Source organism: Bos indicus x Bos taurus, chromosome 10, assembly GCF_003369695.1.
Source record: "Bos indicus x Bos taurus breed Angus x Brahman F1 hybrid chromosome 10, Bos_hybrid_MaternalHap_v2.0, whole genome shotgun sequence".
Taxonomy (NCBI): Eukaryota; Metazoa; Chordata; class Mammalia; order Artiodactyla; family Bovidae; genus Bos; species Bos indicus x Bos taurus.
Genome location: NC_040085.1, coordinates 32,256,631 through 32,273,079, shown reverse-complemented (window position 1 = coordinate 32,273,079; position 16,449 = coordinate 32,256,631). Strand labels below are relative to the sequence as shown.

The 16,449-nt window shown below is 37.2% G+C and overlaps 1 protein-coding gene across 1 annotated transcript in view; it reads left to right on the top strand.

Moving 5' to 3' along the window:
- The window catches only part of UBR1 (ubiquitin protein ligase E3 component n-recognin 1), a 154,643-nt gene that overhangs the window by 12,690 nt on the left and 125,504 nt on the right, over positions 1-16,449 (top strand). The window contains exons 2-3 of the mRNA XM_027553667.1: positions 8,227-8,483; positions 10,664-10,742. Of these exons, the coding sequence (XP_027409468.1) occupies positions 8,227-8,483; positions 10,664-10,742 (336 nt within the window). The remainder of the gene's footprint in view (positions 1-8,226; positions 8,484-10,663; positions 10,743-16,449) is intronic.

Here is a 16,449-nt window from a genome sequence, read left to right as displayed (position 1 = left end):
ATATACACACACACACACACACGCACATATATCCACTCTTTCTTTAGATTCTTTTCCCATATAGGCCATTACAGAGTATTGAGTAGAGTTCCCTGTGCTATACAGCAGGTTCTTATTTGTTACCTATTTTATGTATATAGTACTGTGCATGTGTCATTTGCAGTCTCTCAATTTATGCCTTTCCCCTGTTAATGATTAATTCTAATTGTATGTCAGCTTATAAAACTCCTTAGACAAGTTTTATGAGTTTATCATAGTTGGATAGATTTCTGATTCCTTTTCTTTGTCCTGAAAATTGTTTTTTACACTTCAAAGGGGTACCTGTTATTTAAGATATAGTGAACAAGTGTGTGTTCACCGTGTCAGAACTCTTAATGATTTTATAATGTTATCTAGCCTTTGTTTTTAAAGACTGAAGAGTCCTAGTTTTCCATCCCTATTATTTTTTCTAGGATTTTTTCATTTCCCTTGATAGTTTTCACTTCAGTAACACTACCCAATGGCCTGAACAGTCAGTCATACTTCTTGGGATCAGGGTATTCCTGTGCTAAAAGGGCCAGGACTTTAGCTATGTAGATAGCTGTGGGTGGGTGCTCTATCCTCTGTTGGCAAGTTGGGTTAGTATATGATAAATATACTTCATAGTTGCCTCCTATCTCTGTGTAATTTCATAGAAGCGGTAGCTCAATTTAAGAAGTAGGGACGTGTTCATTTTAATATATATCTGTTCTAAAATTTATCTTTCACAGTTTGATTGTATGAAAATTTGAAAAAATGCACAGTAAGTAGCAGAACTGGATACCAGTTACTCATGTTTATTTTGAGGAACAGAAAGTTTTAATTTTGATTCTGTTTTATCCATTTTTTTTCATGGTTAGCGTTTTTTGTGCCCTGTCCAAGAAATCTTTGCCCTCCCAGACGATGTCAAAGAGTTTTCTTCTATGTTTTTGTCAAGAAATTTTACAGTTTTAGTTATTACCTTTAAATCTGTGATCCATTTCAAATTAATTTTTGTGTATGGTATGAAGTATGGGTTGAAGTTAATTTTTTTCCATTAGGATATCTAATTACTCCTGCACCAATTTTTGAAAATTGCTGTCTTTTTTGAACTATGTTGGTTCCTTTTTTAAAAAATGAATTGACACTCCACTCCAGTATTCTTGGGCTTCTCTTGTGAGTCAGCTAGTAAAGAATCCGCCTGCAGCGTGGGAGACCTGGGTTTGATCCCTGGGTTGGGAATATCCCCTGGAGAAGGGAAAGGCTACCCACTCCAGTATTCTGGCCTGGAGAATTCCATGGACTATGGGGTTGCGAAGAGTCAGACACGCTGAGCAGCTTTCACCTTCACTTTACATACATAATGGATTCATTTTTAAACTGTCTTAGTTCCATTGATAAAAAATATATATATATATATATATATACACACCAGTGCTAATTCCATACTATTAGTATACCTTTATAGTAAGTCCTAAAATCAGATACTGTTAAGTCTCCTTCTAAGTCCTTTACATTTCCTTTTTCTTTTTTTTTTTGGCTGCCATGCACAGCTTGTAGGATTTTAGTTCCTCAACAAGGGATTGAACCTGGATCATGACAGTGAAAGTGCCAAGGTCTAACCACTGGACTGTGAGGGGATTCCCTCCATATTCCTTTTAGAATCAACTTGTTAATTTCTACAAGAAAGCTTGCTGGGATTGTGTAGAATTTGTAGTTCAGTTAGGATGTATAAACCTTTTAAAAATATTGAATCTTGTAAACAATGAACATGATGCAACTCTTCATTTTTTAAGATACTTCATACATTTCTCTCAATAATGTTTTATAGTGTTCAATATAAACTAATTGCCAAGTATTTTTTTGATGCTACTGTAAATGCTATTTAAAAATTTCATTTTCCAATTATTTGTTGCTAGTATATAGAAATACAGTTGATTTTTATGTATTGATCTTACATTTAATGAGCTTGCTTAGTTCACTTACTATTCTTACTTGTTTTTTTTTTTTTTTTGCTACACTGGGTATTTGTTGCTGGGCACAGGCTCTCTCTAGTTGCGGCAACGGGGGCTACTCTTCTTGCAGTCTGCGGGCTCCTCATTGTGGTGGCTTCTCTTGTTGTGGAGCATGGGCTCAGTATTCGGGTGCACAGGCTTAGTTGCCCCACAGCATGTGGAATCTTCCCTCGAACCTGTGTCCCCTCCATTGGCAGGTAGATTCTTAACCTCTGTACCACCACAGAAGTCTGTGTGTGTGTGTCTGTTTTAATAGTTGTATATGTTATTTTACTTTTGGCTGTGCTGGATACTTGTTGCCACACGGGCTTTTCTCTAGTTGTGGAGAGAGGGTGGTACCCTCTAGTTGTGGTGTGCCAGCGTCTCATCGTGGTGGCTTCTTTTGTGGTTCCTCGGCTCTAGGGCATGGGCTCAGTTGCTCCGCAGCATGTGGGATCTCAGGTCTCCTGCACTGGCAGGCGGATTCTTTACCACTGAGCCACCAGGGAAACTTGTGTGTGTTTTTTAATTGATTTCTCAGAATTTTTTTGTGAAGAGTAATCATATTGTATGTGAATAGAAACAGTTTTATTTCTTCCTTTCCAATCACCATGCCTTTTATTTATTTTTCTTGTTTTATTTCACTAGCTATGACCTCTAGTACTATAGTGAATAGAAGAGAACAGATATCTTTGCCTCATCCTTGATCTTTGGGAGAGAAGTATCTAGTGTATTATTGCAGATATTTGTCTCAATCTGTGGTTCTTTTCATCTTTCAAACCATATTATTTTTTATTCACTATGAAAATTTCCATAAATAACTTTTTATTGTACAGTTCTGTGAGTTTTGAGAGTTGCTAACAGTTGTGTACCCATCACCATAATACAGATGCTACAGAACTGTTCCATTGCCCTCAAAATTTATGTTGCTGCTACTTTGTTGTCAGCCTCTTGCAACCACTGTGCTATCCTCTATCTCTAGTAGTTTTGCCTTTTCTGGAATGTTATATGAATGGAATTATATAGTACATAGCCTTAAAAAAATTTTTTTTAATTTAGAATATTGTTGTTTACCCTCTCTAAGTCATGTCCAGTTCTTTGCAACCCCTTTGACTGCAGCACTCCAGGCCTCCCTGTCCCTCACTATCTTCCAAAGTTTGTCCAAGGTCATATCCATTGAATCAGTGATGCTATCCAACCATATCATTCTTGGCCACCCTCTTCTCCTTTTGCCTTCAATCTTTCCCAGCATCAGTCTTTTCCAGTGAGTTGGCTCTTCATCAAGGTGTTGGCGCTTCACCTTCAACATCAGTCCTTTCAATAACTATTCAGGGTTGATTTCCTTTAAGATTGACTGGTTTGATCTTGCTGTCTAAGGGACTCTTCAAGAGTCTTCTCTAACACCACAGTTTGAAAGCATCATTTCTTTGGTACCCATCCTTCCTTATGGTCCAGCTCTGACATTCATGCAAGACTACTGGAAAAATCACAGCTTTGACTGCTGCTGCTGCTGAGTCACTTCAGTCGTGTCCAACTCTGTGTGACCCCATAGACGGAAGCCCACCAGGCTCCCCGTCCCTGGGATTCTCCAGGCAAGAACACTGGAGTGGGTTGCCATTTCCTTCTCCAATGCGTGAAAGTGAAAAGTGAAAAGTGAAGTCGCTCAATCATGTCCGACTCTTAGCGACCCCATGGACTGCAGCCTACCAGGCTCCTCCGTCCATGGGATTTTCCAGGCAAAGAGTACTGGAGTATGCCTTTGGCGGATTCATTTTGATATTTGGCAAAACTAATACAATTATGTAAAGTTTAAAAATAAAATAAAATTTAAAAGTAAAAAAAAAAAGTACTGGAGTGGGGTGCCATTGCCTTCTCCGCAGCTTTGACTATACAGACCTTTATCAGCAAATATGAAACTAGTATAAATGCCTTATATGGTTCTTATGTAAATATAAAACAAACATGAAATACTAATAAAACCAGAAAGCCAACCCATTTCAAATGAACAGAATTAATTTAATTCAGTTCAGTTCAGTCGCTCAGTCATGTCCGACTCTTTGCAACTCCATAGACTGCAGCACACCAGGGCTCCCTGTCCATCACCAACTCTCAGAGTCTGTTCAAACTCAGGTCCATTGAGTCAGTGATGCCATCCAACCATCTCATCCATCCTCTGTCGTTCCTTTCTCCTCCCGCCTTCAGTCTTTCCTAGCATCAGGATCTTATTCAGATGTGTCAGTTCTTCGAATCAGGTGGCCAAAATATTGGAGTTTCAGCTTCAGCATCAGTCCTTCCAATGAATATTCAGGACTGATTTCCTTTAGCATGGACTGGTTGGATCTTCTTGCTATTCAAGGGACTCTCAAGAGTCTTCTCCAACACCACAGTTCAAAAGCATCAATTCTTTGGTGCTCAGCTTTCTTTATAGTTCAACTCTCACATCCATACATGACTACTGGAAAAACCATAGCTTTGTCTAGACAGACCTTTGTTGGTAAAGTAATGTCTCTGCTTTTTAATATTCTGTCTAGGTTGGTCATAACTTTCCTTCCAAGGAGCAAGTATCTTTTAATTTCATGGCTGCAGTCACCATCTGCAGTGATTTTGGAGCCCCCAAAAATAGTCTGCCATTGTTTCCACTGTTAACCCATCTATTTGCCATGAAGTGATGGGACCGGATGCCATGATCTTAGTTTTCTGAATGTTGAACTTTAAGCCAACTTTTTCACTCTCCTCTTGACTTTCATCAAGAGGCTCTTTAGTTCCTCTTCACTTTCTGCCATAACGGTGGTGTCATCTGCATATCTGAGGCTATTGATATTTCTCCCTTTATTCCAGCTTGTGCTTCATCTAGTCTAGCATTTCTCATGATGTACTCTGCATATAAGTTAAATAAGCAGGGTGACAATATACAGCCTTGACGTACTCCATTCCCAATTTGGAACCAGTCTGTTGTTCCCTGTCCCATTCTAACTGTTGATTCTTGACCTGCATACAGATTTCTCAGGAGGCAGGTCAGGTGGTCTGGTATTCCCATCTCTTGAAGAATTTTCCGCAGTTTATTGTGATCCACACAGTCAAAGGCTTTGGCATAGTCAGTAAAGCAGAAGTAGTTGTTTTTCTGGAACTCTTGCTTTTTCGATGAACCAGAGGATGTTGGCAAATTGATCTCTGGTTCGTCTGCCTTTTCTAAATCCATCTTGAACATCTGGAAGTTCACGGTTCATGTACTGTTGAAGCCTGGCTTGGAGAATTTTGAGCATTACTTTGCTGACATGTGTGATGAGTACAATTGTGCAGTAGTTTGAGCATTCTTTGGCATTGCCTTTCTTTAGGATTGGAATGAAAACTGACCTTTTCCAGTCCTGTGGCCAGTGCTGAGTTTTCCAAATTTGCTGGCATATTAAGTTCAGCACTTTCACAGCGTCATCTTTTAGGATTTGAAATAGCTCAGCTGGAATTCCATCACCTCCACTTGCTTTGTTCATAGTGGCCCTCTTGACTTCACATTCCAGGATGTCTGTCTCTAGGTGAGTGATCACACATGATCTGGGTTGTGAAGATCTTTTTTGTACAGTTCTCCTGTGTATTCTTGCCACCTCTTCTTCTGCTTCTGTTAGGTCCGTATCATTTCTGTCCTTTATTGTGCCCATCTTTGCATGAAATGTTCCCTTGGTATCTCTAATTTTCTTGAGGAGATCTCTAGTCTTTCCCAGTCTACTGTTTTCCTCTATTTCTTTGCATTGATCACTGAGAAAGGCTTTCTTATCTCTCTTTGCTGTTCTTTGGAACTATGCATTCAAATGGGTTTGTCTTTCCTTTTCTCCTTTGCCTTTTGCTTCTCTTTTCATAGCTATTTGTAAGGCCTCATCAGACAACCATTTTGCTTTTTGCATTTCTTTTTCTTGGTGATGGATGGTCTTGATCACTGCCTCCTGTACAGTGTCACAACCTCCAGCCATAGTTCTTCAGGTACTCCTCTATCAGATCTAATCCCTCGAATCTGTTTGTCACTCCACTGTATAATCGTAAAGGATTTGATTTAGGTCATACCTGAATGGTCTAGTGGTTTTCCCTACTTTCTTCAATTTAAGTCTGAATTTGGCAATAAGGAGTTTATGATCTGAGCCACAGTCAGCTCCCAGTCTTGTTTTTGCTGACTTTATAGAGCTTCTCCATCTTTGGCTGCAAAGAATATAATCAGTATGATTTTGGTGTTGACCATCTGGTGATGTCCATTAACTGTGACTCAATTGCCAATGTTGGTTTGAGAGTAGAGAGTTCTATTTTTCCTGCCTCTATTTAAAATAAAGACTGCTGTTACTTAATAGCATTAAAAATGTTGGGCTGGCTGGGTGGTTTGAGATAATTGCCTCACATTTAAAACCAAATTGCCAATGAGTAATCCATGAATGTCTTTTAACAGGGCATTTCTGGGTACTTACAATGCTCTCTTGCTTGATCGAAGACAAAGGTGGCGTTATTGGAATCTACATATAGTATCTGTTAAAACCACTTATAATAGGAGTCAGGAATTTGGCCCAGAGATGGGCTTTGCTCAGTTCACATATATGCTGTCAATATGAACAAGATCCCAACTACTAAGAGGCAGTAGTACATAATCTTTTTGAATTTGACTTCTTTTGATTTTGCATGTGTTCATCATTCAGTCCTTTTATTGCTGAGCAATAAAGGAGTATGCTAAATATTCTGTGGTTTGGATGTACAAACTGTTTATAATTCGCCAGTTGAAGGACAACTGAGTCATTTCTAGTTTGGGGCAATTATGAATAAAGCTGGTATAACTTTCAAGTATAAGTGTTTTGTGAACATAAGTTTTTATTTCTTGGTTAGATAACTAGGAGTTTGATTGCTGGGTCATATGGTAAGTATATATTTAACTTTGTGAGAAACTGCTGAACTCCTTTGTAAAGTATGTGTATAGCATTTCGAGTCCCTTTCCTTTCTAAGTTTTCTGCATTTGTGTTGATACTTGGTATTGCCAAATTTTTATTTTATTTTTTCATCTACACTCTGATAGGTTTGTTAGGGATATCTCACTGCCATTTTAATTTGCATTTCTCTAATGATTTAATGATGTTGAGCATGTTTTCCTGTGCAAATAAGCATGGCAAAAAGCCACCTATTACCAGTTTCTTTTGAAAAGCAGAAGGTTTTTTGTGTTTTTTTTTTTTGCTGATGTTCATTTATCTTTTCTTTTTGTTTTATGGTGAGTGCTTTTTGTGTTCTAAAACTCTGGCACTCATTCATTTTGATCTCTCATTAAATGCTATGGTTCCTTTAAATAATTAAACTATTAGTAAATCCTAAGAGTTCTCATCACAAGGAAAAAATCATTTTTCCCCATTCATTTAATTTTATATCTTTGTGAGATGATGGATATTCACTGAAACTATTGTGGTAATCATTTCATGATGTATGTAAGTCAGATAATTATGTTGTACACCTTAAACTCATTAAGTGCTGTATGTCAATTACATCTCAATAAAACTGGAAGAGAAAAACAAAATAATTAAACTACTGGTATGAGGAATACTTTATCGCTCTAGCCTCTGAATCACCTTCACACACCAGGAGTTGGCCACTTCAGCAGGGAAGAGTAATTCTCATCTGCTGTAGCTGCACTTCTTTTTTCTATATGTGGACAACCACTTATTTCCAAGTCCTTCTTTAAAAAAAAAAAATCACCCACTTTCCTTTTGTATTTGCTACTATTTAGTCACTCAGTCCTGTCCATCTCTTTGCGACCCCATGGACTGCAGCATGCCAGGCTTCCCTGTCCTTCACTGTCTTCTGGAGTTTGCTCAGTCTTATGTCCATTGAATCGATGATGTCATCCAACCATTTCATCCTCTGTAGCCCCCCTTCTTTTCCTGCCTCAGTCTTTCCCAGCATCAGGGTCTTTTCCAATGAGTCGGCTCTTCACATCAGGTGGCCAAAGTATCAGAGCCTCAGCATCAGTCTTTCTAATGAATATTCAGGGTTGATTTCCTTTAGGATTGACTAGTTTAATCTCCTTGCTGTCCAGGGGACTCTCAAGAGTCTTCTCCAGCACTACAGCTCCTTTTGTATTGGTGAAGAGTAAAATAGGAATATACTGTAAATCACTTTCTCTGAAACTACAGAATTATGCCATTATCTGTGCCATTACTTGTGCTCCTAGATCTTTAAGAAGGAACTTGTAAGAAAGTTTAATTTTTGTTTTGTTTTTCAGTGCTGGGATCAGCAGATTGATTTTTATACTATTTTCTTGAACTATTTGGCACAAGTGGTGCCTGACATTTATTTTGCTGAAATGGACCCAGATTTGGAAAAGCAGGAGGAGAGCATACAGAGGTCAATATTCACTCCCCTGGAATGGTACTTATTTGGAGAAGATCCAGATATTTGCTTAGAGAAACTGAAGCACAGTGGAGCATTTCAACTTTGTGGGAAGGTTTTCAAAAGTGGAGAGACAACATATTCTTGTAGGTAAGATTTAGAAATGTACAGGATTGGTTGTAATTACAGCTTAATATTCTGTGCCTATTTTATGATGTACCTTTCTTGGTGTATTGCTAGTTGTATTTAATTCTTCTTAATTAACTTCCTTTTATTATGCATTTATGTTTGTTTTTGCTAGTACAGCTTATTTTTGAATATATGACTTACACAATTCTCTCATTTTTCTTCTTGTTCTCTGAAAGTATATAAGTGATTGATTTTTGCCTTGTTTGTAATGTAGTCCATACACCCTTATCTGAAACTCTTGGTGCCACATGTATTTCAGAATTCTGAATACTTCCCCAGTAGAGTTGGGGCAGGATCCTATAATCAAACACAGCATTTCTATAAGAAATCTATGACTGTTCACAGCAAGTGGTATAAATAAAGTCTATAGTCCCTTGTCATTTCAGGTTTTTTTTTTGCCACCAAGTAACATTTGGTATCAAAGAACCTGTTGGAGCATTTGTAACTTAATTGGATAGAAGAGGTCAGTGGTAGGGAAACTGGAAACGGCTTTAGGTTTTTCGCCTTTTGTGAAAGAACTTAAGCAGCATGGTAACACAGAGAACTTTTTTATTCTCTACTCTTGCCTGAAACTTTTTAACTTTTAGGTTTTAATCGGACTTTTAGGGTTTTTTTTTTCTTTTATTAGAAGTTGTTTAGGTTAGGAATGTGAATCTTCAGATTTTATAAATACAGAGAATTACTTTTTGCTTCACTGTAATTCTAGATTTGACTGATTTGTGTATAGTAGCTCAGCTGGTAAAGAATTGCCTGCAATGTGGGAGACCTGGGGTCGATCCCTGGGTTGGGAATATCCCCTGGAAGATGGCATGGCAACCCCCTCCAGTATTCTTGCCTGGAGAATCCCCATGGACAGGGGAGCCTAGCAGTCCATGGGGTCACAAAGAGTCAGACACGGCTGAGTGACTAAGCACACATAGCAGTTGTTTAGAACATACTACATTTCTTTATTCTCTTATTTTCTTAGGGAAAATTCAACTTTTGTATTTTGTATACCATTTTACTATATAGCAGTTTCATTTATCTTGTTAAGTACTTTTAGCTGAAGCCCGGTTGGTTTCAACTAAAGCATAGTAGAAGACATTTGTAGACCTCATTTCTCCAAAAGGGTCCCGGAGGCATTTTTAATTGTCACACTAGGGGGATGGTACTGACATCTAGTGGATAGAGGCCGGGTTGCTGCTTAACCATCCTATGGTACACAGGATAGTCTCCTGTATCACCAGCAAATAATTATTCAGTTTAAAGTGTCAGTACTGCTGAGATTTGGAAATCCTGCTGTGAATAGGTTAGTAGATCATATATATTTTAGAAACTGTTATTAGTCAGTCTTTACTTATTAGCATTTAAAAGTTCAGTTTTAACATTGCCCAATTCTATCGCTTCAACTGTTCTAAATAAATATTTTAAAAATTAATTTTGCACTTTGCACTTGTTTATATTATTGTCAATGTTTCCCTGAAAGTATTAAATAAAATTTTACATTTTAAAAGTTTTTATTAAGGAAAAAAATAAGAAAGATTGAATTTAATTTATTCAATAAATATTCATTGATATTTATCATGGCGTACTGTGATTTATGGGGTCGCAAAGAGTCGGACACAACTGAGCAATTGAACTGAACTGAACTGAGGTACTGCTCTACAAGCTTGGGAGATATTATACAAAATAAATTAAAATCCTTTCCCTTATGTTGCTTACATTCTAAGGAATTTTTTCTTTAACCAAGCCTCATTTACCAGTGAACAATCAGTGCCTGTAAAATACATTTGTAACTGTAATAGGCTAAGATGATGCAGAGAGTGAAGAAAAACTGATCAATTTTTCAGAAAACTAATTTTGGCATATGTGCTGCCAAATCACGCACCAGAAACTAATTTTGAAGTGGAATTTAATAGTTTGAAACCAGGCGAAAGCTCAAAGTAATGAGGGTAATTTAGGAAACAAAACCAAACATCCCAACATATACATTAAAATATGGCCAGAAAGAGGCCAACATTATTTGGAATTCAATTTTTAAAGTATTTTCATAAACAGTTTGTGTATCATATAGGAAATTGATTCACATTATATCATTGTTATACTTTGAGCATCAATGGGAGTCATCTAAATTTTGGCACCTGATTTTTAATGTTTTTCAGGGACTGTGCAATTGATCCAACATGTGTACTCTGTATGGACTGCTTCCAGAATAGTGTTCATAAAAATCATCGTTACAAGGTATGGAAATAGATGCATAAAATCTCTTGATTGGCAGGAGACTGATGGCCAGCTAGTCCAAATTCCTGATGAGTACTTGAGTTCCTGCTATAACACATCTGATATGTGAACCTTTAGCTCTGATTAAACATATGTGGTGGAGCATCTGCTACCTCAAGAGACAGCCCCTTACAATTTTTTTTTTTAAGTACATCTCTTTTATACAAAAGATTGTATAAAGCATATTAACAGCTTAAAGAATAACTATAAAGTGAACACCTTTCTAACCACTCCTTAGATCAAGAAATGAGACATTGCTAGTTCTCAGGGGCCTCCTTCTGGATCACCATCCTTCTCTCCCACTTTATGATATAACCTCTCTTCTGTGTTTTGTGATAACAGTTTCCTTCATTTTCCTTTTAGCTTCTCACCCAAATCATATTGAATAGTTGCATCTGGTTTTGAATTCTGTATAGATGGAGTCATTCTGTACATTTCTCTTGTTGAGTAGCTTTCACTCAGCATTGTGTGTATGTATATATGTGTGTGTGTGTGCATATTTATATATGTATATGTTTTGTCCATTTACCTTATAGTGTTTGATAACCCACATTGTTATTCATTGTACTGTATATGGATATGTAGATTGTTTCCAATTTTGGACTATTACTGTATAAAACAATTTTTCTGTGAACATTCTTATTTGTGTATTTTGGTACACATGTATAGGAGTTTGTCCAGGGTGTATATCTGGAATAGAATTGCTGAGTTCTAGAGTATATCTTAAGTCATAGTGGATAATGTCAGACTGTTTTCCAAAGTGGTTATACCAATTTGTAAGTTCTCCAGCAGTATATGGGAGTTCCCATGGCTCCACATTCTTGCAAGATTTGATGTTGCCAACTTTTTAAGTTTTAGCCAATCTGGTAGGTATCGAATAGTATTATATTGTGGTCTTAGTGAGGGTGCCAAGCTTTGGAATTCTGTGGGCCAGTACAATTTCAGAAGACTTTGGGTAAGACACAGGGTTTTCAAATTTTTATTTGGCTAAATAAGTTCAATTTTAACTTTAAAAAGAGCACATGAACAGCAACCAAAAAATCCTTACCATCTCCTATAGTTTTATGAAGAAAAGGAAAATTTAATTCCAAGGAAGTAGGATAATCTCAGGCTAAAAAGCAGGTCTTTAAATTGTATACATGTACCTCTGTGGAAGAGCTCATCACATTCCTTCCTTTTCTGATTTTTTCTGTTGACTGGTAAAGCGTGTCTATTAAATTTGGGAACCTCTTCACTAAGCTATCTTTCAGTATTGAAAGCTTACAGTCTACATTGCACCACAAAGCACTCTTTTGTGAAGCATCCTTAAGTTTATCATCTTTAGGTTTTTGCAAAGCTCTTCCTATAGAAGGTGCATGTACAGCTTACTCAGGAATCTTTGTGTTATTAGGAGGATGGACTATTGTGTAACTAATAAAAAATTATGTTTATAAGCTTTAAAAAATACTGCCCTTCAAAAGTGTGTGTAAAGAACAGAAGACTTTTGTTGGGGGAATAAGTGATAGAATCTCTCTGAAATACCTGTTAGATGTGGTGAAATTTTTAAAGAAAAGCAGGGGAATGACTAATAAATACAATTCAGGTAACAATAACCTCCGTGTCAAATGGAGGATCACACAGGGAACTTGGCAACAGTATTAATATTTTCCTGGGTTAGATGCTGAATCAGTGGTGTTCACTTCATTATTCTGCTTTGTAACTCACCTATATATTGTGTATATTCTTTTTAAATAAAACACAATAAAAGAAAAAAAATTAAACCATTAAAAAAAAAGATTAGAAGAAATAAGAAGGGATATGTTTTGCTGCAGAGAAGGGGAAGAAAAGGATAACGATTGGGATGCAGACCCAAGATCTGATACTGTTTTAAGAAAGCACCAAGAAAAACCTTTAGGCACAGAATAGCGCAGAACAACTTTTGCTGTCCCCAGCACTGTGGAGGGAGTGGAGCTGTTTCACAGAGATGGTGTGGGGTCTCTGTCCAGACCTGCTCTGCCATGTTGAAGATTCATTTCAAATCACGCTAATGGCTGCCTTACGGAGTACTCAGTGTTCCCCAAAGTACATCTTTCATAGCAATCTTAAAGTTCACAGCAGAAGAATTTAAAGTTCCTGTAGAGATCTATGCAGTATTACCTGTGATGGAGTAGGAATAAATCCTGCACTGCTGCAAGTGTTTTTTTCTGAAGTATGATTCAGAACTGTGAATTAGGAAGTTCCCTGGTGGTCTACTGGTTAGGATTCAGCGCTTTCACTGCCATGGCCTGGGTTCAGTCCCTGGTTGGGGACCTGAGATCCTGCAAGCCATGAAGCGCACCTCACACCTCCCCCTGCCCCCACAAAAAAAGAACTGCAAATTATTCCTATAGAACGTGTTGGAAGTTCTGCTACTTGGAACATGTGATTACCTTTCAGAATAAATATTGGTATTGTTGTAAAATTGAAATCAGGCATTTAAAATACTGTGAAAACACCAGTAGTTGATGAAATAATGAAAGGTGACTCTCCATCCCTTATTCACACTCTTCACACACTGTGAGGAGGGAAGGCTTCTGCATTGAGGGTGTTATTACCATAGAAGATCATAGTCTTTCATTGCTACCTCACAACACACATAGGTAATTCATTTGGTGTAAATAGATTATCCAACTGTGTTTTATAACTCTTTCTGAGAACATCTGGAAAGATAAAATTTACTGAATTTTCCTATTTGTCTTTGAGTTAAAAATTTAAAAGGATTGTGGATCAGACATGGCAGTTTGCTTGATAGTATCTGACTTGCAGACACAAAAATAGTTGGAAAAAAAAGAAAAAGTGAAGTTGGTCAGTGGTGACTCTTGGCGACCCCATGGACTGTAGCTTGCCAGGCTCTTCCATCCATGGGATTTTCCAGGCAAAAATACTGGAGTGGGTTGCCATTTCCTTCTTCAGGTCTCCTGCACTGCAGGCAGACTCTTTACCGTCTGAGCCACCAGGGAAGCCCCCCAAAAATGTGTTCATGTGTTCATATAAATTTTAATTTAATATCAAAGAACCCCATATTGAATTTTTGATCTATCTCTTTTGTGTAAAATTGCTATCCCACACCAAAGACTTTTTGCTATGATCTTGCAGAATCTAAGATGAGAATTGAAAATAAAGTAGAAGCATAAAAACAAACACAAAATTTTTGAGAACAGAGATAAAAATTTGAGCTTGATCTACTGTGTGTAATGTGCCCCTTCTTTGTGACATCCAGCTTTTCAGTAGTTTATCCCTTAAAAATAAAAACTACAGTAAAGGGACTTCCCTGGTGGTACAGTAGATAAGAATCTGGCTGCCAACACAGGTAATGTGGTTTTGATCCCTGGTCCAGGAAGATTCCACATGCTGTGGTGCAGCTGAGCCTACACACTGCAACTACTGAGCCCACATGCTGCAACTACTGAGCCCACATGCTGCAACTACTGAAGCCCGTGCACTTAGAGCCTGTGCTCTGCAGCCACAAGCAACTGCAATGAGAAAGCCCATGCCACACAACTGGAGAGTAGTCCCCACTTATTACAACATAGAAAGCCTAAGTGCAGCAACAAAGACCCAGCATAACTAAAAATAAATTAATTTAAAAACTACAGTAAGATAAATAAGGTCTGAGAATCTAAGGTATTTAACATGATGACTGTAGCTGATAACACTGTATTTATTATTCTATAATTGAAATTTGTTTAGAGAGTAGACGTAAACATTCTTAGATACATACAAAAAGGTAAATATGAAAAACAGAATATACTGAAGCACATTCTTTAAAAAAAATTTTCAGTAAACTTTGCATTTTTATCCTCAAAATAGACAAAAACACCCAGTATTAAAATTATTACTATTTTTTTCTTTTTTGGCCACTCCATGCAGCATGTGGGATCTTAGCTATCTGACCAGGGATCAAACCTGTACCCCCTGCACTAGAAGCTGAGTCTTAACCACTGGACCACCACGGAAGTCCTTCAACAGATGTTTGTTGAAATCAAGTGTTAGGATCAAAAGGGCAGATCATAGGAAGTATTAGGATCATAGGCAGGGCTGATATCTAAGATTTAATTATAGAAGTAACAATCAGGGTCTGTCTTAAGATTAGTTCTATGTAATGAGAATTTATGTATTATCTTCAAAATGCAACAGCATTAAAAAATTATTTACTTAAGCAATGCAATAAAACTTACTTTTTCAAAATTCAAATAATACAGAAAAATACAAATAAAAATTATTGTTGCCTTTCTGTCCCATCATACTTTGTTAAACTAAACACGATTTAGTACACATCCCTACAGATCTTTATTATTTATAAACATATATATTTATATGTTTAGGAGGTATGTTTGTGTGTGTATGTATGTGTGTGTGTGTGTATAAATGGGATCCTACTATGTACTCTGTTTTGCAACTTTTTTTGGCCACACTGTGCAGCTTGCAGTATCTCAGTTCCCTGATCAAGGATTGAACCCAGGCCATGGCAGTGAAAGCCCAGAATCCTAACCACTAGGCCAACAGGGAATTCCTTGCAACTTGTTTTTAATTTAATGTATCATGGAGATAGTTCTGTGTTGTTACATATAATAATTCTTTTTTTTTTTTGAGAGATAATCCACATCTTTATTGACAGACAATTCACATTTAAAAAGTATAATTCACATAGTATATTCACAGAGTAGCACAGTCATCACTATAATAAAATTTGGAACATTTTTATCACCCTTAAAAGAAACCTCATAACCGTTTTTACCCCAACTCTTCCTGCAGCCTGAGACAACCATTAATCTATTTTCTGTCACTACAGATTTGCCTATTCTGGACAATTCATATAAATGGTGTCACACAACATGTGGTCCTGTGTAATTGGCTCCTTTCACTTAGCATGATGTTTCATTGATTATCCAGGCTGTAGCATGTATCTGTGTTTATTCCTTTTTATTATCAAATAATATGCCACTGTATGGCTATACCACATTTTATTTATGCGTGCATCAGCTGATGGACATTTGGGTTGTTTCTATTTTGGGGTGATTATGAATAGTGCTATGATGAACATTGTAGCCCCCGAGCAGTCACTGATCTGGTTCCTGTCACTGTAGTTTGGTATTCCCTTTTCTAGAATTTTATGTAATGAAATCATATAGTACATATGCTTTTGTGTCTGGCTTTTTTCACTGAGTGTATTGTTTTTATGATTCACTCATATTACTGTACCTGTTATTTAGTCGCTAGTAGCTCACAAACTTTTTTGCTGAATAGCATTCAATTGTGTAGATACATTCCCCAAATTTTAAAGTCTCATGAAATATAATTTACCAATTTTTTACCAAGTTTATGCTTTTTTTTTAAAACTGGAGCCTATTATACAGAGTGAAGTAAGCCAGAAAGAAAAACACCAATATAGTATACTAACGCATATATATGGAATTTAGAAAGATAGTAATGATAACCCTGTATAAGAGACAGCAAAAGAGACACAGATGTATAGAACAGTCTTTTGGACTCTGTGGGAGAGGGCGAGAGTGGGATGATTTGGGAGAATGGCATTGAAACATGTGTAATATCATATGTGAAACGAATTGCCAGTCCAGGTTCGATGCATGATATAGGATGCTCGGGGCTGGTGCACTGGGATGACCAGAGGGATGGATGGTGGGAGAGG